The 25,407-nt window shown below is 31.2% G+C and overlaps 2 protein-coding genes across 2 annotated transcripts in view; one reads left to right on the forward strand and one right to left on the reverse strand.

Annotated features, from left to right (window-relative positions):
• LOC129794785 (homeotic protein female sterile-like) overlaps window positions 1–17,464 on the forward strand; it is a 37,786-nt gene extending 20,322 nt beyond the window's left edge. Inside the window, 5 exon segments of the mRNA XM_055835641.1 lie at window positions 6,721–6,791; window positions 10,121–10,955; window positions 12,627–13,113; window positions 13,226–13,391; window positions 15,237–17,464. Of these exon segments, the coding sequence (XP_055691616.1) occupies window positions 6,721–6,791; window positions 10,121–10,955; window positions 12,627–13,113; window positions 13,226–13,391; window positions 15,237–15,302 (1,625 nt within the window). The 3' untranslated portion in view covers window positions 15,303–17,464.
• Window positions 17,442–22,159, reverse strand: LOC129794786 (uncharacterized). Its single transcript, XM_055835643.1, has 3 exons — window positions 21,942–22,159; window positions 19,931–20,583; window positions 17,442–19,859 (listed from the first exon to the last, which is right to left on the reverse strand). Exons 1-3 carry the CDS (start codon window positions 21,954–21,956, stop codon window positions 17,798–17,800), a joined length of 2,730 nt encoding a protein of 909 aa, XP_055691618.1. The 5' UTR covers window positions 21,957–22,159; the 3' UTR covers window positions 17,442–17,797.
• Between the last annotated feature and the right edge of the window lie 3,248 nt (window positions 22,160–25,407).

Consider the following 25,407-nt stretch of genomic DNA (forward strand, 5'->3'; position numbering starts at 1 on the left):
GTTATATTTATCGCGATAAGTCCAATAGATATTAATCTATGACGATTTAACACTTGGAGGATCGGGATTTCTAACCTCAATAGTTTGTCCTTCACTTTCTCTCAAAAGAAAATATTTTTCCAAGTTTTCTTTTGATGATCTTGAGGTAATTAAACTTTAAAAAATGTCGCATTGGCCACTTTGACCAGCAAAATCCTCCAAGGGTTAAAAACTCTAAATGGCCACGGTGTCCACATAAATCCTCCAAGTGTTAAAAGCTGATATTAAGCCATTTTGTATTTTTTATCTCCACAATTACCTGTCCTTCATAGAATTTCCATACAAATTCGCTATTTTTTTTTCGGGAAAATCGGAATAATGGGTACTTTTTCCTGAGGAATATGTTCATTAGTATAAGCTCTCCTGTTAAAAATTCAAATGGAATTTGCTCCCATAAGAATGGGGGCTTGAGTTGACTCAAAAAAAAAATACCTCAATTAAACACAAATTGCTTTTGGAACAATTTAATTGAATTTATTTGCATTGAGAATTGGTTTTAAAACCTACACACAGATACACAAAAAACAGAAAACAACCACAAAGGGACATAAACTTGACGTAAAAACAATGATATTTATCCTAGAAATATTATTAAATTATAAGTGAGAAAAAAAAGTGAATATCCATCTTTTTATTTTAGATTTTGTTTTAGTTCATAGGTTGTTATTTACTTTGATTTTCATCCACCCACATGAAGAAGGAAAATTAAAAATTAAACAATTTTCTTTTTCTCTATTCAATCCTCCCCCATCTCAATCAGGGTTGAATTGAAAAAAAAAAGAAGAAATATTCCATCGTCTATTTATTTTTTTTCTATTATTTGTATTATTTCTCTTTATTTGTTATTTTATAATTAATATAGAAGCAACACAGTTAAACAAAAAAAAAAGAAAGAAATAAAGTTAGGAAGAAAACTGCCATCTCATAGAAGCCTGAATTTTTTATCCCATTTGCAAAAGCAATTATTTTCCACAGAAACAAGAATTTTATTGCATTTTAAACCACAAGAAATAACGTAGAGAAATATTCGAAATTTTCAAATAATATTTGTTTGTGAATGTTCTTCAAGATATTGAAAATGAACAAAATGCATTCTAAAGCCTAATTTTGGGGTCTAATAATGAGGATCAATGCTGGGAATCATTTAGATAAATCTCCGAAAAGATTGTGTGGAAAAACGTCAGACATTTCATAGGAAAATCCTTCTTTAAATTGGGATTCTTTAAATATTTCCATAAAAAATTCAAACATTTTTTGGCATGGATAAGAAAAGTGGAAAAATGTCAGATATTTCTATGGAGAACTTCCTTGAAATCCCTTTTAAAAAAAGTCTTAAATAAAATATTTAAAAATAGCTCGCAAAGGAATTTAAAAAAAAGATTAAATTTCAAGCATTTATCTCGGAAGATTTATTAAATTTTTTTAAACGATGTCTTGCAATAGTTCAAGCTCCAATGGTAAAACATTCGTGGAAAAACGCACGATATTTCCTCGGAGAATTCGTTGGATTAACCCTCTTTATCTTATAAGATTTGAAACATAAATTTATAAAAATGTGGAAAAACGTCAGATTGTTCCCAAGATAATTCATTTACTAAATCCCTTTAGTTTCCGTTTAAATGTAGAAAATCAAATTAATAAAAAAAATAATAATAGCTTGTAAACCTCGGTGAATTCTTAGGAGAAATTCCATTGTTTCTTTTGCAAAAAAATTATTTCAAGTGAATTTATGTTATACGAATTTCATAAACTTTAAATCATGAATTAATTCTTTGTTCTAGAAAAATTCGGAAATCTGTAAAGGATATATAGTTTTCCTTGGAGAATCCAATGAAATCTCCAATGAATATTTCCACATTTGAGAATTTTCCGTGTCGTTTTTCTACATTAGAATTTCATGAATTTTATTAACCGAAATTGAATTTTTTTTTCAAGAAATCCTGAAACAAAATTTGGCCAATTAATAAATAAAAAAATTTTCTACGGAGAATCCTCTGAAATATCCATTAATTTCTCCGCAATAAATCTCCATGTTCCTAACAATTAGACCCTTAAACAGAAATTTAATTTAAAGAAATTTAAATTTTATTAACCAAAATTGAACTATTTTTTTTAAAGAAATTCCTGAAACAAAATTCAGCCCATTGATAAAAAAAAAATTGCCACGGAGAATCCTCTGAAGTATCCATGAATTTCTCCACAATCGTTTTTCCATGTTTCTCACAATTAGACCCTGAAAAAGTTATTTAAAAAAAATGAAAATTCAACACAAAACATTTTTTATTTGATTAAAAGAATATTACAACAAACATTAAAAAAAATTGATTAAACATTAAAGAAAAATGGGACATAATAAAGTTAAGATTAAATATAGTGAGAAAAAAAAATGAAAGAAAAAACCGAAAAAATAAATACACAAAATATAATAATAAAATAAATGAAAATATATATACTTACTGTATATGTGTATAAAATAATCTTTTAAATGAAAAAGAAAAAAGAAAAACAAGATGGATTAAAAAGTATTATTAAATGTAAATAGAAGAAAAGATGAAAAAAGAAAAGATAAAAACATTGAGAAAAATAATAAAACATGTAGAATATTTTTTTGTTTTATTATTTTTCTTTATTCAAACAATTTTTTTTCATTCTGTTAAATACAAAGTTAAAAGGAAAAAAATTGTTTAAAATTGATTGATGAAAGAATATTGAGAGAGAGAAGAGAATAATCTATCAATAGAAAAGGAAATTTATACACAAAATCTCAATAAAAAATATTGAAAAATAATGAATAAAAAAAAATCTCCACTTTGTCGTACAATAATGATGAAGAAAAACAAATGAAAGAAATAGAAAAATATTAATTCTTTTAAAAGAAAATTAAGAAAAGAAGGAAAACCTGAGAGGTAGAAAAACATTTAGAATGAAAATTAATTGAAGAATTTCTCTTATTTTATTTTTTCCTTCAGCTTTTTCTATCAAAACATTTTTTTCTTTTTAATTTTTACTCAGCACGTAGTTTATTTTGTTATATTTTCAAAAGAAAAATTTGAACGATGGAATTCCATTTTAATTCATTAATTTTTTAGCTGAGTTGAGTGTCTTGAGAAGAAACTGAAGTGAAGGAGAAATAAGAGAGACAGAGAGAGAAATTGTAAACAAAATTATTCTTTATAATTTCAAGGATAGGTTTAGGTGGAAAATTTGCATTTAAATGGTTTTTTATAGAGAAAAAACTTAAAAGAACCCGAAAAGAAATTTTTTTAGTTAATTTTTAAGAACTCCAAAAAATTAAGTTAAAATTGAAAAATTTAATTTTCCACTTTAGGCCTTTCTTTCTTCTATTTTTGTTGTTTTTTTTTATAAATCAATATTTTATTTATTATTTAAAATGAAAATTCTTTTATAATGAATGACAATGATGTGTAACTGGGGCAGCCACGCCGTTTTGAATGCTGAAAGATATTGAATTTCTAACGATCTGCAAAAAAAAGAAAGAAAGTGAGGAGATCGTGTGAAGGAAGAGCACAAAATGTCTTTCAAATAACTTTGAACATTTAACCCTTAAATCAAGTAATCTTTATTTTCATTTACTTTTTCTTACAAAACTATCATCTAGAGAAAAAAAATCCGAGTTTTCTTTTAATTTCAATTGAAAAGAAAATGTTTCTTCTAATGAAAAAAAAGGAAGAAGAAAAAAGAAAATCAAAACTTCTTAGCCCATTATAGAGAAAGAAATTGAAGGGAATTTCATAACGAAAAAAAAGGAAATAAATACAAACAAAAGAACGATTAATAAAAATAAAATGAGACAGAAGAAGTAATAAACAAAAAATTAATAAAAGAAAGCATTTTAAACAATTGAAGAAAGTGTGCAAAAAAGTTTTAAAAAAAAAAATATAAAACATTCATCATGAGGAGGAAAAATAATCACATCTCTTTATTTTTTTTTTCAAATGCTATTTAATCACAAAATAACAAAAAAATATTTCTTTTCAAACTATCTCCAAAAACTGTTTCGCGAGGAGCAGACAATGTGTAAAACGGATTGATAATTACTTTTTCAATTCTTTTTTTTTTGGATAATTTATTGAAAATTATTTGTCTTAAACACACCGTAAGCTTGCAGAAATATTTTGCAAATTAACTTCAATGCGCTGCGTGACGTACGTTTTGACATTTATTCATGGGGGGAATGAAAGGAATTTAATAAGGGGAAAGGTAGATAAATAGGTTTAGACAGGTGGACCCAGCTCAAATAAAAATTACGCAAAAGATGAGAAAATTCCTAAAAAGTTCCGTTAAACACGAGAAACCAAATAGGTTTCGCAAAATGTTTAAAAAAAAAAGGCTAAACGCTTTAGACAGAATACGAGAAATTAATAAAATATTAAACGAAACATAAATGCGAAACGACTTCCGGGGAATGGTAGAAACAACAAAAAAATCGATATTGAAAGAATGATCCGATTTTTAAAGGAGAAAAAAATTCAGAACGTGAAAATCAGGATCACGAGAAACTAGAAGCAACAGTAATTAGAAATCATAGAGAAAAGTAAATACGGAACCTTTCCCGCGAAACTTGGAAAACACAAAAAAATTTAAATAAGACAAGCCGCAAAAAATAAGTAGCCATTAAGAAAGCTCTGCAAACAGCAACCGACGAAATAACCGCAAATATTCTTAGATTAATTATTGAAAATTCAAAATACCTGTAACGGAACAAAAGAAACCAGAAAAGAATCTCCACAGAACGCTAAAAATACACCCCGAAAATGTTTCTGAAGAATGCGAGAAATTAGGAAAAATCCACATACCGTTAGGTATTCGTAAGGAGAAAAATACAAATAAAGAGTCCAGCGGGGATATGTTTTTCTACACATTCATTCCGAGGCGTGTAAAATATAAATTTTTGGTATTATATCAGTTCTTTATTTTGCTCTACAAGAAACACAAGAAACCAAAAAAAAATATCCGAAAAATAATTTTTAAGAAATTCGGGGCAGTTTGCCTAAACCCGGATAAAGACTATTGAATGTAGAAAATTCAAAATATCTTCCACGAAACAGAAGAAACCAAAAACAAATTCCATAGAACGTTAAAATAACTTCGCAATCAGTTCTGAAGAACATGTAAAACCAGGAAGAATGATTAGAAAATCCTAATTCAATCTTAATCACGTGAGAAAAAAAATTACCAGTAAATGGTTCAGCCGGGGTATCTTTTTCTACTCATTTTATTACACATCGCGTAAAAAATATTTTTTTAGCATTTTATTGATTCTTAACATATGTAGGATCGGAAAATTCTACGTTTCTTGTAGGATTTTACATGATTACGCCGTCTACTGGTCCCCAAAGGGTTAAATTATTATTTTTTAATCAAAAAGGAACCTTTAATATCTCTAAGCGAAGAAAATACCTGAAAAACGTTAATTTTATTTAAAACTTGCACAATGTGTCAAAACAAAACGTCACGCAAAGCTTTTGCATTGTCATTTGCGCTAAGTTTTAGGATTTTTTTTATGTTTATTAAAAATTCAAATTATTTGCAAATAAAAACGCATTCCTTGTGCAATTAAAAAGAAAATAATAAATAAGAGAAATATTAGAGGAAAAAATATAAACAACGATTTAAATGAAACAAAAAGACAACAAATTTGCGACAAATATGGAAAAGGTATGAGTGATTAACAAAAAAGTAAATAAATAAAATAAAAATTGAAGGAAAAGATGATAAAAAAAAGATTGCAAATTATTCAGAGGCTGTCAGCTTTCCCCATTACACATTGTTTGCACGAATTATGGAAGGATTTATTCCTGTTTCTTTTTAAAATATTTTTTTTCTTATTTAAATGAATATTTTTTTTATAAATTAATTATCTTAACTCACCGCCCAATCCTAGAATTTTCCTCTCCAATATCTCTCTGTGTTTTCTCTCACACTCTCACTTTTCCCAGAAATTTCCTTTTTTTAAGTTTTTCTTTTCTTTAAAACACATTTAGAGTTTTTTTTTTTAAATATAAATGTGAGAAGGAAAGAGAAAGAAAATACATAAAACATCGTTCACGATGAGAGAGAATTTTTTTGTCTTTATTTTGCAAAATTCTGTCACAAAAAATGAGAGAATTTTTGCAATTAGAGAGAGAAAAAAACAAATAGAATACAAAATGAGAATGAAAGAGGTAAAAGATTGATATAGAAAAAAAAAGAAGAAAATGAAAGAAAAAGGAGAAAAGAATTCAATAGAAAAAAAAACGCAGCATAAACTTCTTTTTTTTAGGAATGTAATGTGTAAAGTTAAGAATTTTTTATATTAATTATGGCATAGAAAATATACAAAAAAAAGAAATATTAATAATAAATATACATTATAAGAAATGTTTTTATTTTTATTTCTCTCAGGAAGAGAGAACAAATTTCGTGGCTAAGAAGTTTTTATTTTCTCCCCACGTTTTAATAAATTCTTTTTTGTTTTTTTTATTTTTGGGCATTTTGCAATGTTTTTTTTGCGTGCGCGGAACATGCGTGGCTGGCTCAGTGAAACACAAGAAAAAAATGAATTAATAGAATGAAAAGAAAATTAAGGTATTTATTCAAACGGTTATATTATTTAAACAAAATATTCCGAAGAAAGGAAAAGGAAAAGAATTCATTTTATTGAGGTAATTTTTCTTTCAGGAACCGGAAAATCATCCACATCGAAGAAACGCATCAAAAAGGAAGATCCTCCGTCGAATAATAATGTTTCGGTGAGTCTCAAACTTCTTTGAATTTAATCAAAATTATTAATTTTTTCAGCGACTGTTAGAGGGAGAAAAAAAGGAAATGAAAATTAAAAAGAAAAATCGAATAAAAAAAATGTTTTGTTAAGAGTTTGTCAAAGTTTGCAACAAGTTTGTAATTTTATTTATTTTAATTTTAATCACTTTAGGATTATTCCTTTCAGGACCATTGGGTGGCGTTATAATCCTAAAAAATATCTCTTTTTCTTTCAAAAACTTTCAGTACAAGAAAAACAATAGGAAAATTAAAGAAAAAAAAAACAAATTCGAGATTTTTGAGAAAAAGATAAAATTGTTAGTAATTAGAAATGACAATGAAATATTTACGAGAATTCCTCAAAGGGAATTTATCGTGTGTTTGAGAAACTGCTGAAGGTCGAAAACCGTGTCCTCTCACACTATAAACTTCAATCCGACCGCAATCCACCATTCAATCTAAAAGTCAATCATAACGCGTCCAGTTATAAGAGTTGGTGTCCCACAACGTGTAGAAGTTTGTTTATGCGTTGTAATACTATTTGTGAGCAATATTAGTAGGCAAAGTTGATTTTTTTTGTGAAATTCAGCAATTTGATGCATAAAAATGGTCATATCTCTAGTTCTACAACACCTACAGAAATTTCGTGACTAGTTTTGGAAAGGTCTTGAAATAAGCTATAATTTGACATATATCTCAATGATTTTCAAGGTCACCTCCAGAACACAAAATGGCGGATTTTTGTTTTACGAAAAGAGTTTTTCGCATTTTTCGTCCTGAAGGAATGGTTCTAGAGGTTTATGATGTTCTAGAAAGTTGTAGATAATTGCAAAACCTTTAATTTGATACCAAATTGAGCAAAATCGGACAAGCGGTTCAAGAGATATGGCTCTTAGAACTTTTCAAATGCAAGAATTTTTCAAATGGCCATATCTTCTAAACGGCGACATAGATTTTCTTCATTTTCGGACTGGAGATAGATATTGAGTCAGGCTACAACATATCAAAATTTAAAGGAAATCTATAACAGATGTTCGGAGATATTGCCCCTTAAAGTTAGGCAATTTTTGTTTTCGATTTTAGCCCCTCTTGCGGATGTTTTTGAAACTTGTAATGTTCCAAAAGGTTGTAGGGCTTCTCAATACCTTTCATTTGATACCAAGATGGTCAAAATCGGTCAAGCCGTTCTCAAGTTATATCGAAAAAACACTTTTTGCTTTAGGCCGCCATATTTGCTAAACCGCTTGACCGATTTTCAAGTATGAATTGTTGATGAAAACGTCTCACTGAGCTCTACAACATACTAAAATTTCAGACCTCTAACTATAAGGGAACTGGTTGCCGATGTTTCAAAATGGCGGACGGCGGCCATCTTGGATTTTGAAAATGCGAAAAAATGAAATTTTACACCCACATTTCTATAGAAAACTTCAAACCGGAAGTCTCTATCAGTTACCGTTCTCGAGATATAATGCAAAATGTTGACCACCGGACGGCAGGCCGGCAGGCCGGCAGGCCGGCAGGCCGGCCGGATCAAAAATTTTCCACCACCATTTTTGGAATGTGGGTTGTCTGAAACGTGCTCATACCAAGTTTGACCCCGATCTGAGGTGGTCGGTTTTTCCGACGATTACAATACTTGGTGTTGGCCACGAAGTGGAACACCAACTAATATCTTTTGCTGAAAACCAAACAATTCAAAAACGAAAATAAACCAGAAACGTATTTAGGACTTTTTGATTTAATTTAATCTTTTTTTTGGGTTGAATTTATTACTTTTTAGCATTAATTTACTACTTTTCTGTTTCAGTTTAGTTCTTTTTTTTAGGTTTTAGGCTCTGTCATTTTGGGACTGAAAACCAAATATTTATCGGCTTGACTTAAGTCTCTTTTTGCGTTCAATTTACTACCTTTAGGAATTTTAGGCTTGAATCTAGCCTTTTTTGGGATGAATTTACTACTTTTCGGTTTTATTTAAGTATTTTTATGCTTAAATTGAACATTTTTAGGATCAGACTAATATTTAAATTACCTTGGCGAATCAACCGAATATTAACGAATAAACCCCCCTTGGAGTTGCTACGTAAAATTGATTATGTAGATTAAATCAATCGGACGGATTCTAGGAACGTTTGAATTGTAGGTGAACGTCAAAAGTCTACGAAGCTGTTTAATTAATATAATTGCCTCAATTTTTCAATTAAATTCAGCACAAAATACAGTTATTAAGAATCCATGAAAATGTCTTACTTCTATTTAGGGCGCTAAAGACATAAAAGAACTATTTTCTCGATGAATTGTTTATTTAACTTTCGTGTCCATTGAGTCGATCTAAACGTGAAACATTTTTACACGAATTTAAATTATTTTTCGCGTGTTTTTGAGTCATACGTAGAACCAAACGTGAAACATTTAATTTTCCTAAATTTTTTTTTAAGAATTTAATGATTTTCCAAGTTAGAAATCCATCAACTTTACACAAAAGTTGCCAAAGAAGACGTTCTAACTGAGATTGTGATTAATTATTATCCAGAAGTAATATGTCGTTAAAAGTTTGTAAAAGTTTTCATGAAATTTGAAAATAATTTGCAAAAAAGTTTCCTTCTTCTTTAAATTAAATATGAAACATTTGGTCGCGTATTCTCCGACCTAGAAATCCTTGAAATTATTAAAATTTCAAAGATTTTGGGACACAAAACACAAATTTCCCTTTCGTGTCCACGTGAAACATAGAAACATTGAAACATTCGCTCTTTTCATCACGATATTTATTCTGTGGATGCTTTGAATGAATGAATCACAAGTTCTCTGAAAGCATCCACATAATAAATATCGTGATAAAAAAAGAGCGAATGTTTCAATGTTTCTATGTTTCACGTGGACACGAAAGGGAAATTTGTGTTTTGTGTCCAAAAATCTTTGAAATTTTAACAATTTCAAGGATTTCTAGGTCGGAGAATACGACCAAATGTTTCATATTTAATTTTAAGAAGAAGGAAACTTTTTTGCAAATTATTTACAAATTTCATGAAAATTTTTACAAACTTTTAACGACATATTACTTCTGGATAATAATTAAAGAATCACAAATTAAACATTTTTAATTTTTTCAATAAATATTTTAATAGAAAGAAAAATAGGAAAAAAAACTTGAGCAACATTTACAAAATATTTTCAAGATTTTCTTGCTAAATTTTCCCCGAAACTCCTTATTCAGCGACCACGAAACCCTTAAAATTCGTTTGAAATCTTAAAATTTCAGTACAAAATGTTGGGCAAAGAGAAAATCAAAAATGAAAGGAAATTGATTTTGTTGCAGATGCCACAGAACACAGTCGCGTCAACACTTCCTGTTACGACGCAGAGTCACTTTAATGGCATCATCCAGCAGACGCCACATTTGTCGGCGCCACAGTCGTCGTTGCAGGGCCCCCTGCCGAATCCCCCACCGATCCTCATTGGCACAAATGGCAGCATGAAGTTGTCAATGGCAAATATCAGTGGGGCGGCGGCGTCTGCGGCTCAGCAGCAGCAGCAGCAGGTGAAGCAGGAGCCCTCCACGCAAATGCCGCCAATGCAAACGGTCCCCATGAATATGATGCAACCGCCGATGCGCAGTCAACTGCCGCCGGCTGCTGCCCTTGAGCATCAAATGCCCAAAACTTCGGGGGCGATGACCCTGGGGAATGGTGGAGGTGCCTATGTGAAGCCACAAATGCCCGGAAGTATGTCCGGCGGCGGGTTTGTGGATCCGCTCGAGCAGAGCCTGGCGTCGCTGGAGCAGAACCTCAAGTCCGATTTGGCGAATCATCAGCATTTGGATCTAATGGGGGACATGGGGGCGTCGAATGTCATTCCAAAGAGCGAAGCGGCCACTCAGCCGCCCGCCACTCTTGCGCACCATCAGTCGCTAATGCAGCACTTGAGCATGGAGGCAATGCATCATCAGCTGCAGCAGACAATGGCGCATTCAGGTGTTGCCCCCAATGGGTTTGTCCTCGATCCCGCTGCGGCGACACTCAATGGCATGGGGGTCATGATGCAGCCACCGGTGCCACAGGGACCACCAAGTGGGCCCCACATATCCACAGCACCCATGGTGTCCATCTTTGATCCAACCATGGTGACGCAGCACGTCAACAGAGGTGGTGGAGGTGAGTTTTTGTGAAAGAAAAAAACCTAAATTCCATTTTAAAATACTTTCTGAAAATTTCTTTGGATGGTTTTAATGCAATTTTATGTTTTTCTTGGGAAAATAATAAATTTTAGCCAAGACACACTCCTGAAATTCTGATCAGCGCCTCTAAAATTTTATTTTAAGGTGTTTGTGTGAATATTTATTAAGTTTTCATTCATTTCTAGAAAGCTGAATTTGAATAATAATATTAAAAAAAAACATTTTTTAGTGATGAAAAGGACTTTAAACAATAATTTTTCATCCAAGACATACTCCTGGAATTTTGATCAGCGGCATTAAAATTTTATTTAAGGGTGTTTGAATTGCTGACTTTGAATAAAAAAAAAACATTTAAAAAGGAACTTAAAAAAATCAAAATTTTATCCAAGACACACTCCCATAATTTACTTTAAAATGTCTAAACTACGGGGTCTCATCGTTTGATTGCAAAAATTAGGTTTTTGTCAGAAAATTCTGCTTTTTATCAAAAGAATATTCCGTTTTTTTCATATTTTCTTTTGAGTTGCGAGAAAAAAACATTCTGATCAAAAGATTTTATTTAATCCTTAATTACGGAGAATTTAAAGTGAAAATTGCAACTTCTTTATATTAAAAAAAAATTACACTTTAATTTATTAATTTATTAAAAATTAAAGAAAAAAACAAAACAAAAGACTTACCCAAGACACATTCCAATTATTTTTTGTACAAGCATAAAAGACGTAGAACTGGAAGTAAAACCTCTAAAATTATTAAGCGATTTTTGATCATTTTTTAAAATTCATTAAAAAAATACTTTTACCCAAGACACACTCCTGAAGTTTTTATCAGCACCTTTAAAATTTTATTTGTATGTCTTTGTGTGAATATTTATGAAGTTTTCATTCATTTCCATAAATTTGAATTTGAAGAAAAAAAATATTTATAAAGGAATTAGAAGACCTTAAAAAAAAACAATTTTCATCCAAGACACACTCCCACAATTTACTGTATAATGGAAGCCTCAAGTAAAGGGCATTTAAAGTGAAAATTGCAACTTCTTTATATAATAAAATTTTACATTTAAACTTATTAATTAATTTATTAAAATTAAAAAATAATAATAAACGACTTATACCCAAGACACATTCCAATTATTTCTTTTACAACTAAACTACGTGAAACTGGAAGAAAAACCTCCAGAATCATTACATACTTGATTTTTGGTCATCTTTTTAAAATTAATTTCCATTGAGAAATTACTTTTACCCAAGACACACTCCCGTAATTTTGAGCTTTATTAATAAATTATCTAAATAGTAATTTTGTGATTCATCTAAAGTTATTTTCTACGAGCTTTTATTCAAGTATCAGTTATTAAATAAATTATTTTTTTTACTTCGAATTTAGCAAAGACACATACCCAAGTTATATTAAATAAATCTCTTAAAGCTTGTTCAAAATTAAATATAAAAATATTTTCGAACCTTTCTTAACTTCTTCTTATAATTTCTAACGAGTTTTAAAATTAAATCCCTTTTTTGTGTTTCTAAAAAAAAGAAAATTAACCCCATAAGACATTTAGCAGATACACACACCAAAAATCCCAAAAATTGCTAATTTCTTTGATTTTTGATACAAAAAAAAATACCGTAAAATGTCTTGTTAGCAGGAAGCGTGAGTGCTGCATCAAATCAGCAAACAACACCACAAACTCCACAGCAGTCGCAACAACAGCAGCTGCCGCAGACGCCAACGAGTGCTCCTCCGGTTAAGGAGAAATTCCTTCTGACGCCAAAACCCATTGAGGACCTCATGATGCCACCGGTGCACGATAAATCCAAATCAACGGAGCCAAAGGGGAATTTTGCGCAGGCCATTAAGCCGTCGCATGAGCAAAATCTCAAAAATGCCAGCTCATGGTCCTCCCTTGCGTCTGCGGGCTCCCCGCAGAACGTCACGACGCCGCAAGTGAAGCCCAAACCATCAATGGATAGCTTCCAGCAGTTCCGTAACAAGGCAAAGGAGAAGATGGACAGGCAGAAGTTGCTGGAGCAGCAAGAGTTGAAGCGGAGTCAAAAGGAAGCGGCTGAGAAGGAGCTGAAGCGACAGCAGGAGCAAAAGCAAAAGAATCACGATGAACACGATGCCCCAAGGTTGGTTTTCGGAGTTTTTTGTTTTATTCATTCTTTTTGTTTTTGAGAGAGAAAGAGAGAAGGAGAAGCTTTTCAGGGAGTAAAATGTAAAAGAAAAAATGTTTTTGTGCAGGAAAAGTGGGGCAGAACCTCTTCCGGCGCGTGTGGATGAAATTAAGGAGTCACCACAGAGGAGTGGATCTCCAGGGATGGGTCCGAGTGCAGCCAATCAGGATAGAGCAGCCGCAAAGAGGGCTGAATTGCGAAGAATGGAACAGGAGCGAAGGAGACGTGAAGCGGTGAGTACAAAATTAAAAAAAAAAGTCTTTATAAAATTTTGTTTATTTATATTTATTATATTTTAACCGTCTGAAGTTATTTTAAAGAATTTTGTGGTTGAAAGAAGGACTGGAAACGACCCAAATTGAAGCCTTTAAAGTTTACAAAACAAAGCATTTCTAATTTGAGGTTAGGACAGTTTTTTGAGTCGAAATCAGCATGATATTGATCAGATAATGACTCGAAAAAATCCAAAATTTAATTCAATAGTGTGCAATACGTGCAATAGCTGTTTTCGAGTCAAAATCAGCATTACATCAGATGAATTTCTCAAAAACAATTTTATAATAAATTGAAAAAGGGGAAAAATTGCTGATTGACGCTACATGGAAAATATTTCCAATCTTTATTTTTTTTTATAAATAATTCAAATTGGTTCAATTTTTGCGTCGAAATCATCATAAAATAAGCTAAATTTTGTTCTAAAAAATCACTAAAAATTAAGGAAGAACCAATTAATACGTTTTTGTTGGTCGAAATCAGTACAATATCTAACAATATTTCAATAATTTCACGTCTTATTTTTTTTTGTTAAAGTACTAATTGATTTAGCTATTTTTTCTTACATCGAAAGTAGCAAAATACCAGTTAAATATCGTTGAAAAACGTTCAAAATCTGAATCGGTTAATTTCTAGACTTGTCGAAATCAGTACAATATCAGACCGATTTATGCTTTTCTTTTGATTAAAATGACTAATTTGGCTGATTGTGCATCAAAAATCGGTAAATTAATCAATTTATTTTGCTTAAACATATCACTAAATTGAAAAAAAAAAAGATTGTTCGTCGAAATCATCAAGACATCCGACAAAATACAACATGATTCTTTTTATTTTTAAAATATTAAACGAATCCTTTGATTTTATGTCAAAATTTGTGAAACTTTTTGCATAAAAATCACTTTAAAAAAATTAAAAGAAATTTATTTGATGGATTTGATTGAAATCAGTAAAATATAAATCAAATTTTAATCATAATCGTTGAAAATTAAAGAATTTTCTGCGCTTTTGACTGTTTCATTCTATTCTTTTAGTCAAGTAACTTTGGTTGTTTTTTTTTATCATGTCATTATCTTAATAAATTCAGTCAATTTAGCTGAAAAAACATCAGTTAAAATAACTGAAATATTCTGTTAAAGTGTCTTTTCGCGGATAAAACATAATAAAAAAAGTACTTATTAAAAGGTTTTCATTTGTTGAAATTAACGAAGTTAAAACAAAATTAACCAAACTAAAAAATCACAAAAAAAAGTTTTAAAAATTAGTTATTTGATAGGTTTCTGTGGGTCAAAATCAGTTAAATGTGCCAATTACAAGGTTTCTGATTGTTGAAATCTGCACAAAAAAGAACTTATTCTGCTCTTTAAGCCTTTATTATCCTTTTGCAATATACCGATTTGAATGATTTTACGTCGAAATCAGCCTAACTTTGGCCAAATTATTTGCTTAAAAAATAACAAAAAAGGTTTTAAAAAATTATCTATTTGATAGATTTATGTGAGTCGAAATCTGTTGAATAGGTTAAATATCAGTTGAAAATTTACAAAAATCGTTAAAAATGAGAGAAAGGCATATTACAAGGTTTCTGTTCGTTAAAATCAGCTCTTTAAGCTTTTACTTTCCTTTTTAAATATGCAGATTTAAATGCAAATAAATCGTCAAAAAATATTTAAAAAAAAAGGCCATTTAATGGGATTCTATTGGTCGAAATCAGTCGAATATCAGACACATTTTTCAATGTAGTTTAAGTCTCTCAATTTTGAGGAAGAAGTAAATACTCAAAAAGTGGGTTCGTATCATTGTAGATGGCTGGTCAGATTGATATGAATATGCAGAGTGATCTGATGGCGGCATTCGAAGAGTCGCTCTAAGGGCGGGCGAAGCACCGCAAACGGCGCACCCGAAGCCACAAAAGGCGTGCCGGAAAGAGCGGCGAAAGCAATGAAGATGTGAAGGAAGACGTCTAGAGGGGAGGTCGGTGGTGCAAAAAAGAAAAAGAAATAAATAAAAAAAACCTCCAACTACACAAAACATTACACACAACACACAACTTACCGTGTAGAGTATTATTTATCTTTTATTCTTCATCTTCTTATTTACTTGTAAAAAAAAACAAACAAAGATCAAGAAAGAAATCTTAGTGAAGAAGATTTTTCTTTAAGTGGCAAAAAGAAGTTTTTTGTTTTGGTGTTTTCTTGGGGAGATATTTTTAAACGAATAATTTAGGAAATAGTTTTGTTTTTTTTTAGTTTTTCGTTGCAAAAAAAATGTAAGAGGTCTCACATTTTTCCACCCTCATTGGGATTTTATCTGGAGGGTGTGGAGGGGGTGGAGAAAGGAGTGGGATGTAGGAAGGAAAAAAAAACAGAAAATATGTTGTGATAACTTTCCCGCCCATTTCCATCCTTTTCTTTCAAGTTGTCTTTGAAAAATTTAGTTTTTTTCATTAATTTATTATGAAAAAAGGAAAATTGAAGGTTTTTCTTTTTTTTTGTTCTAATTTCTTGACTGTCGCGGGATAAATATTTTCTCTTCAAGAAAAGTTTATTTTTATGTCTTTCTTTTCTTTTTCTTTTCTAAAATTATTATTGAAGATGAAATAATTAAAAAAGAGAGAGAGAGGAAAAGAAAGAAAAGCAGAGAAAATAAATTAAGAGATGTGTAAATAGTACGTTGGATAGGATTTAGATTTCAAAATGTTCTAAGAGAAATAAGAAGAAGAAAAAAATCCTTTAAAAGAATTTTTTCTGTATCAAAACGATCAGAGGTTTTGTGCTTAAAATTAAGCATAAACCTGAACTTTCTTTCACAAATACAAAAGGATATAGAAAATCTTTGAGAAAAAGGAATTTTACGCGAGAAAAAAAACAAAAAATAAAAAAAAAAGATTTTGAAAAAAATAAATCTTAGAATAGAAAATCAGAAAATAATTTTTCGTCATTTGAAAATATATTTAAAAAGAAAAAATGAAGGAAAAGATTTTAAAGATGAGAAGAAAATCCCTTTTAGTGTGTAACGATTTTGTATTCTAATTTAAAAAAAATAAATAAAAAGAAAGAAAAAAAAGGTTAGATGAGGGTAGAAAGGGAAGTGAAATATACATATTTAAAAGAAAGAAAGAGAGAATAAAGGTAGATGATTAGTAAAATAAAACTTACAATTTAACAATTTTATTGAATGTAAAAATAAATTTAGGAATTAACAAGCAAAAAAACAACACAAGTGTAATATCTATTGAGGGATTTTTTTTTAGAATATTATGATAATAAAAAAGAAAACATTGTTAGGATTAGAAAATAAAAAGAAAATATTACATTGTAAGTAGATTTGAAAAGAAAAAGAATAGAAAAAATTACAAATACAATATTAATATAAAGAAAAATAATAATTTCTTTCAATTTAAATCGTGCGGGAAAATTGCAAAAAAAGGAATTTTGCAAAAGAAGAAAAAACTTTGCTAAAAACATTGAAACGTTTTCTCAAAATAAAAAAAAAACTAAATAAATATTCTTAATTTTCCGGTTTCGTTTTCCGTGCTTTGGGTATTTTTTTTCTTCAAATTTATTAATAAAAAAAATGTAAAAATAAAGAAAAAATGTTGAAAAAATACAAAACACGTAAATAAAAAAAAACATTCATTAAACGTAGAAAACTTAATCATGATTAGGAAGGTTTTTTTTAGCTGTTAAGTCACACAGTGTGGAAAACAAAACACGGACGGAGCATTAATGTTGCATAGAAAGAATTAAAAGAAGAAAAAAAACATTTAAGATGATCATTTATTCACTTAAGTACGTAAAAATGATTAAAGGACACACGTTAGGGCGACAGAAGACAGTTCCAAAAAAGAATTTAAAAAGAGAAGAAAAATGAGAAAATTGTGAAAAAAAAGTTTTGAATGTTAGAAAAGCGAAAAGAAGAAATTGAAGTGTGGAGGATTATTCTTTAAAAAGAACCTTTAGTTACTAGTTTGAGCAACTTTTAAAGAATAATACAAAAAATAAAAAATATTTTAAGGTAAAAAGTCAGAAAAGTTGTGTTTTATTCTAAAAGAGATTTTTACAATTTTCTTTTAAATCTTTTGGTTTATATTTTTCTTTTTGATTCTACAGTCTACAGACATTTGAGAACAGATTAGAAGGTGTAACGCTGAGTTAATTAGTCGGTGGGAGCGCTGAATTTACGAACAGTGTTGCAGGATAAGGAAGGCCTGATGAAGAGATCTTCAGCCAACGCTCCAAACCAGCTGAAACATCGGTCAGGCAAGTCAATTTTTTTACATTTTAAGAAAGTCAACATGACTCATACTGCAGTGCTGCTAAGAAGAGAACGGTTCTAACCAAGCAGCCATCTAGTTTATAAATAACTATCTCATCTTGAGAAAATTTTGAATGTAAATTAAAGCTTCAGGACTAGAAACTTTCTCAGCAATGGAGAGAAGCTGATTTCTGTCGTTGCAGCTTTCACAGAGACGTTTTGCGAGTCCTTTGAGGATTTCTTCATCCACCTTCATGTCTTTCCTGAAGAAGGTCGAGAAGATTTTGAGGTTGTCTTCAACTTCTTTTGTCTCCTTAACTTTTGCCGTGAAGAATAGTCCAACGACGTCTGATCCGAATTTATTGACAAGTTCCTGCAGGATGACCTCACAGAGGTAGTTTCCTTTCGTGCACTGTTGCGTCAAGGATGTCCCTCCGCAGACATTTGCACTGATTTGAGCCTCAATTTCAGATTTGTGTAAAAGCTTCAGAAGATTCTGCAACAGAAAAGTGTTGTTGTCACTAAAAGCGTGGAACAGAACGGATTTCCCATCGTAACAGGTAAAGTCCAAGCCGTATTCTCGCATTGCTTCAACGGATTTCTGCAGAAGATCTTCCCTCGTTGTGCAGTTGATGGCGTAGAGGAATCTGTAGAAATTCTTGGATTCCTTCAGATTCTTAAAAAGTCCTTCAACGAACTCTTTTTCAGCTCCTTCTTTGTTGTTTCTGTCTTCTGTCTCTTCTCTGATCTTGAGGTCCCAGAAGGAGGTAAGAAGATAACCAGCTAGATGACGTTCTGGGAATTTAGGCTTATTGTTCTTAATACTTTCTTCGAAGACTTTATTCAGTTTCCTCAAGACTTCTTCTTGTTTCATCTGACAGTGTTCAAAGAACCACCAAAAGAGATCTTTGGCAAACAGCCTATCCTTCAGATCCTGCTTCAGGAGGAACTTTTCAAATAAATCAAAAGTTTTCGTAACAAAATCATCTTCAGAGTAAATCCCGCGGTCCTTCATTGCAGCGTAGAGACTTTCAAAAAGCGGATAGTTGGTGTTCTTGAGAGTTAGCTCCATGATTTTGTTCAAATCTCTTTGTCCGAGAACTTCGTTGGTAGCCTCAGGATCAAAGTAGTAATCGTGGATTTGAACAGAAAGCTCCAATTGAGCTGACGAGGTGAATGGAACAGTTTCAAGGAGTTTCTTAACTTTGAGAACATCCTGAATTTGCTCCTTTGAGCAGAACATCTTGGCCATGTCGAAGATGGCGGCAAGTTGGAAAGATTCTTGATTGTACCACGCCTGATGGAAGAATTCAATAATAAAGGCCGATATTCTCTTCTTATCCTCTTCTGGGATTGTTTCGTTGCCAGATTCTCGGAACTCCTTCAATCTTTTCAGGATGAATCTGTAGGCAAAGCTTCGAACGCCTTTAGGAACGTCCAGTTTATTTTCCTTCTGTCCATCATCTTTTTTATTCTTGCTCTTTGCCTCCTTTTGTGGAGCATTTTTCTTTAGCAGATACTCGAACAGATCAACATTTATGCTTCCATTGTTAGGAAAGATCTTCCTTGTAAACCAATCAGCAGCAAAGAATTCTTCCATCGTGTCATATATGAAGCTGTATTCGCCTACGGTCTGTCCTGTGATGAAGCCTCTTTCATAGATTTCAGTTCCTTCTGTGTCTGTTAAATTTTCTTCGCTGTAGAGGAGTTTGAGCAGCTTCTTAGCTGCAATGGCCATGTAAATTTGGCGCCACTTTTCAATATTTCTTTCTTCAGCCTGAACAATGACAGGATCGTCAACATTGATGAAGATTTTTTTGGAATACTTCTTGCAGTTATCCTTGAAGATCTTCTCGTAGACATTGAGGATGTCGATCTCGAGGAATTCCTTCACTTCTCTGCCGGACTTTATGCAAAACTTCACGCACTCCTCTGCATAAATGTCCGCCAGGATGTTCAGCATCAACGGAACACTTAGAATTGTGTCCGTTAACACTGATTTTTGACACATCTTGAAGAATTTCTTTGTGTAGAGATTAACGTGAAGTCGATCAATATCAGCTTCTCTTATTTCGTTGTTTGATACCTTTTTGCACAAATAGTCCTTCCAGTACTCTCGTAGGAACTCTCGTTGCATCCTCTCACTGAATGGCTCAATCTTGTAGTTTAATCTTTAAAGATAAAAATTTAGTTATTTTAAAAGAATTTAAAAGATCTTTCAGTTGAAGATACAAAAACTTACTCAAATTCCAAATTCTGCAGAATCTCTTGGAGTTGAAGTTGACTTGAGACGAACATTTGGACCTTCATCTCCTTCAGGCCGTTGATGATCTGAACAACTTGATTTGTGTAAAGTGGTGAGATCTTGTCGAAGCCATCGAGGAAGAGGACAATTTTGGGTTGTTCTTCCTTGACGTGGGCTTCAAGGAGGCTCTTCTGGAGCCTCCGTTCCTCCTCAGTCTCTCCCAGATCAAGAAGATTATCAACGACAAAGTTCCAAACATCGATATTTTCGCCATCTTGTGCAGGATTGTGCTTAGATGTTAATTTTTTGTCCTTAAAGGACTTAAATATTGAACTCATCAATACCAAGTTAATGCAATTGACGGAGAATTTTGGATAATTCTTCTTTACATCTTCAGCTAATTTCTTCATTGTTAAGGTCTTTCCAATACCACCTACTCCAACAATTATGGTATTCTTTCCTATTTCAAAAACATTATCTTCTTGTATTCTATTGTAATTGGCTTTGTCGAAGATTCGAGAAAATTCTCTCTGGACGTAGTATTTGGATAATTCCTTAAAAAGTAGTGAAGATTCTTCTGTTTGTTCCATCGGCGGTTGTACCTGTGCTCCGGTTTCTTCTGACTCACCTTTAGGTGTTATTGTTGCTTCCTAATAAAAAATTTAGTTAGAACTTTGTTCTGCTAATTTTATAAGCTTGAAAATACATATTTATCAATCAGAAAGATTTCTTCTTTTTTATTATTTCAAAAATTTTTAATTTTATAAGAAAAATTAAATATTTAAAGAAAATTTAGTCAATGGGTCGTATTTTGCGATCAAGAAATCTTTGAAATTATAGAAATTTCAGTGAAAATTCTTGAAATTTTAAATATTTCATAGTCCCCCAGTCACACCGAATTTGTCACATTATTTATTTACAAGGTTTTTAACGAATTTCTTGACTTGAGAAAATTTCCAAAATAAGTTCAAGTTTAATTTTTTAATTTTAAAAATAAAAAAAATTATAATTCATGCTCTATTTCTGTTTTTTTTTTGTAAGAATTACGGTTTTTTCCTACCTATCTAATTCTGTATATTTCAGAAAAAGGTGAAAGAAACTTAAAACAGTGTTCAGACAGCCTTGAGACGCGACTTTATTATTTTGTTTTAATAAAATAAACTCTTCTTGCCCATTAGTCTTAATGCACAAAAACAATTGAATCGAGATATGAATAACCCTTGGAGGATCGAAATATCTAACCTCAAAACTTTGACCTTAATTTTCACTCTGAAAAAAATGTTTTTCCAAGTTTACTTTCAGAATTGTTAGAATTTATTACGGAATGTTCAATAGATTTTAGTTCTACGGCGATTAAAAATGTTTAATTGGCCACCGTGGCCAGCAAAGTCCTCCAAGGATAATCGTTTGTCTCGTTTTCAATTTAAGGGTAATTTTGAAATAAAATTAACCGATAATACTATCAGAGTCGCGTCGTTATCTATCTGATAACGATAATAGAGTAAACTGGGGTATTTGCAAACAGCAAATTTAATTTATTACCCGTCGTAAAATATTGTGAAATATAAAAGAAGTCAAAGAAACTTTGCAAAGGTATAAAATCACTTTTATAAAGAAATTAGCATGAGAAAAAAATATTTATATTAATTTAAAAAAAAAAAACGAATTTGTTCCGCAAAACGACGTTTAAGTGTTCTGGGAAACATTTACTTTATGATTTTTGATTTTTCTGAGTGTAACAAATACAAGCACTAACTTCTTATTAAATGAAAAGATGTAGAAGTATTTTTATCAATGAGATATGTTATGAAAAAGTCACTCGAATACGAATAAAGATTCCACGTGATGGTGTGCTTAAACGTTTATTTGTTACACACATTCACGTAAATAAATTTCATCTTATTTGAAATTTCAGTTTTCTTTCATAAAAAAAAAACTAAAATATTAATAAATCTGTATTTCCAATAAATAAAATCAATCACAAAATTCTTCATATGTAGTTACTTACTGGGTGTCGATTCATTTTTCTTTCTATTTGAGATTTTCTTTTAAATTTGAATTTACAAACTATATAAGTTTTAATTATAATCAATCTGTAGATAAATCACTTTATTTTGTTTTAATATTTTACGGCCACGGACTTCATATGTCCAGTTAAATCACTTAAAAATTGCGGAAAAGTTTTTAGATAGGTTAGCGCGGCAAAATATGAAACGCGACTGACTCGTCAATGAATTGTGTGATAGCTTTATACAAAAACCGAGTGTGGTGGTTTGTGTGTATATTCCACGTATTTGCACTGTTTTCCGAAACATGATATAATCTTTTTTTAAAAAAAAGTTTCCCCGGGCAAATGTGAACATACTTACCTATCAGAAGTAATTTAGATTTGTGAGAAGAAAGTTCGTTCTGTTAAAAATATTTACTTACAAAAAAAATCTTAGTTTAAGCTAATATATAAGCACTAGATGCTCTAGACTAGATTTTACATGTGAAAGAACAAGAGAAAAACAGAATTTCTGTCTCTCTCGTACTCATTTGAGGTTATGATGCTCAAGCGCTTTTAAAGCTTAAGGAGGGTCTCTTTTGAGAGCTGGTGAAATTATATGTTTTTCTTTTTCTCGGGGTTTTCTTAAACTTGGTTTTTCCTGTATTGGCCACATTTAAAGACTCATTATTGAAGAGTAAGAGAATCACTTTCCGCCATCTTAGGTGCGACACCATCTTGTAATTTTCCTCAAAACACAAAGGTAGATTTTTCTCAGGATCTACTGGATGGATTTTGATGGGGTAAAAGGGAAATGAAAGAGGAAACACTAATGCAGATTTTGATGTACCAGAATTTTGAATTTCCATTCAGGGGGTGAGAAAAGTGGAAAAACGACAAAAATATCTTTAAAAAAAAGTCACATTTTTCCGCTTTTCTCAGCCTCAGGATGAAAATTCAAAATTCTGCATTGGCATTTCCTCTTTCATTTCATTTTTACCCCATCAAAATCCATCCAGTTGATCCTGAGAAAAACGTACCTTTGTGTTTTAGGGCAGTTCTGTGGAAAAGTCGGAAAATCTCAAGATGGCGTCGCACCTAAGATGGCGAAAAGTGATTTTTTTACACTTCAATAATTAGGCTATAAATGTAACCAACATCGGAAAACCAAATTTAAGAAAAACCCCAAGAAAAATGAAAACATTAAATGTGTCAATTCCAACAATTTTCCCAAAAGACCCCCCTTAATTTTCGTTAAGTATCAATTAAAATCGATCCAGTAGATTTAAAACAAAATATATTAATCGAATACAAAAGCTATGAAAATTGCCATTTTTAAAATTCGAAATATCTTTAGTCGTTAATTCCTTTTCCGACGATTTAGGGCAAAGTCTTAGCCAAGAATTTCTCAATTCCAAAAAAAGGAAAACGTACGTTCAAACTCATATCTATATAATAAAGAAATCTATATAATAAAGAAAGGATTTCGTGTCTGTACAGCTATACAAATCTACACCGTTTGACCGATCGTGATGAAATTTGGTACAGAGACTCCTTATATCAGGCGCTTTCGAATGGCCGTATTCATTTTCCCCCCAAAGCCCCCCTTCAGGTAGCCCCCATATAAAAGTCATGTATTTTTTGCGAATTTTTGAATTTGGCGCCTGAAATGTTGTATGAAAATGATTTCTTCTCTTTGCAAATTTTTTTCTTTGGGTTTGATGAGAGCTCTCCATCTTTCTTCTATATAATAAAGAAAGGATTTCGTGTCTGTACAGCTATACAAATCTACACCGTTTGACCGATCGTGATGAAATTTGGTACAGAGACTCCTTATATCAGGCGCTTTCGAATGGCCGTATTCATTTTCCCCCCAAAGCCCCCCTTCGGGTAGCCCCCATATAAAAGTCATGTATTTTTTGCGAATTTTTGAATTTGGCGCCTGAAATGTTGTATGAAAATGATTTCTTCTCTTTGCAAATTTTTTTCTTTTGGGATCGATAAGTGGCCCAAATCTGCCTTTAAACCATCATAATTTATTTTCTCTCTGAAATTTGCGCGAAGCGCAACAAATCCCCGCGAAGCGGGGCGAGGTAAATTGGAGCGAAGCGACAATTTACCTCGTCGTCTATATAATAATTAAAGGATTTCGTGTCTGTACAGCTATGCATTTCTACACCGTTGGTCCGATCGTGATGAAATTTGGTACAGAGATTACTGATACTAGGCGATTTTTACCAACGACATTCATTTTCCCCCCAGAGCCCCCCTTCCCCCATATAAAATTCATGCTTTTTTGACTACTTTTTGAATTCGGCGCCATAAATGTTGTGTGAAATTCACTTTTTTCCTTTCCAATTTTTTTTTGTTTGATATTGATAAGTGAATGTTTTATCACAATTTTCCTCTTTCTAAAATTTGCGCAACAAATCCCTGCGGAGCGGGACGAGGTAAATTGGAGCGAAGCGACAATTTACCTCCTAAATCATAATATGGAAAAAATAAAACCGTATCGATATGAATATAAACATTAAAATAGTTTCATGAGATAACATGAAAATTATGTTGATTGATGTAATGCCTCTTTTATCACAATGTACATACATAATACAAAATTTAAAGAATTTTGCTCATAAATTTACTTTGGTGTAAAATCCTTAAAAAAAATCCTCGGTACGTTAAGGTTAAAAAATTTAATTGAAAAATATCAGAAGTTTAATTAGAAACTTTAATGATTTTTCGATTTATTTCTTTTCCGTTAGGAACGTTAGATCACGTAAAATATTTAAAAATAACACAAAATGACCGCAAAAAATATTACTAAATAAAATTTCACAAAAGTTTTAATTACTAACTGGTATTCCTAAGTATTTTTCTGAAATTTCTCATCATTGACTTATTACTCATTTAATGATTTGTTCTAGAATTTTGATTAAAAAAAAACCAGTCATTTCTTAATCTAGTTCATTGTTGACTAATAACATGACAAAGAAATTATTTCGCAAACTTGTGATTTTGATAATTTAATAAAAAAAATTAATTATCTTTCACAATAAATCACAATTTATCTGTTACACATGAAAATCTTTCTTAACTTTTTTCATTTGAAGGAAGAATTTCCCCTTTTTTTATTGTTTGTCTTATCTAGATTTTTTTGTAGTCAATATCCTTTAGATCCCCATTTAAATCCTTTAAATCAATTCATTTAATTAACAATGCTAGCCCTAGAAGAAAACATTCAAAATAAATTCTCTAACGGCTGAAAAGGCGTTGAAATCTCTCAAATATCTTCAAGAAATTAATTTATTTTTCAAAGCTTTTCCCCTTAGATTTCCTTAAAATGTTTTTAAACGGTAATTAAGGATTAGAAGAAAAAATTAAATTTTCAGTAAAGAATTATAATTTGTTGTCCATTTAATCTATCGATTAGAATTTCACAATATTGCGCAATATTGCGAAATAATTATTGCGCAATGTAGTGAAATCA

The sequence above is a fragment of the Lutzomyia longipalpis genome, chromosome 4 (assembly GCF_024334085.1).
Source record: "Lutzomyia longipalpis isolate SR_M1_2022 chromosome 4, ASM2433408v1".
Taxonomy (NCBI): domain Eukaryota; kingdom Metazoa; phylum Arthropoda; class Insecta; order Diptera; family Psychodidae; genus Lutzomyia; species Lutzomyia longipalpis.

Excerpts from the sequence above, each read along its gene's own strand:
- LOC129794786 (XM_055835643.1), bottom strand. Across the intron at positions 19,860-19,930 it reads CTGCAGAATTTGGAATTTGA|ATTAAACTACAAGATTGAGC; the intron begins GTAAGTTTTTGT and ends TTATCTTTAAAG.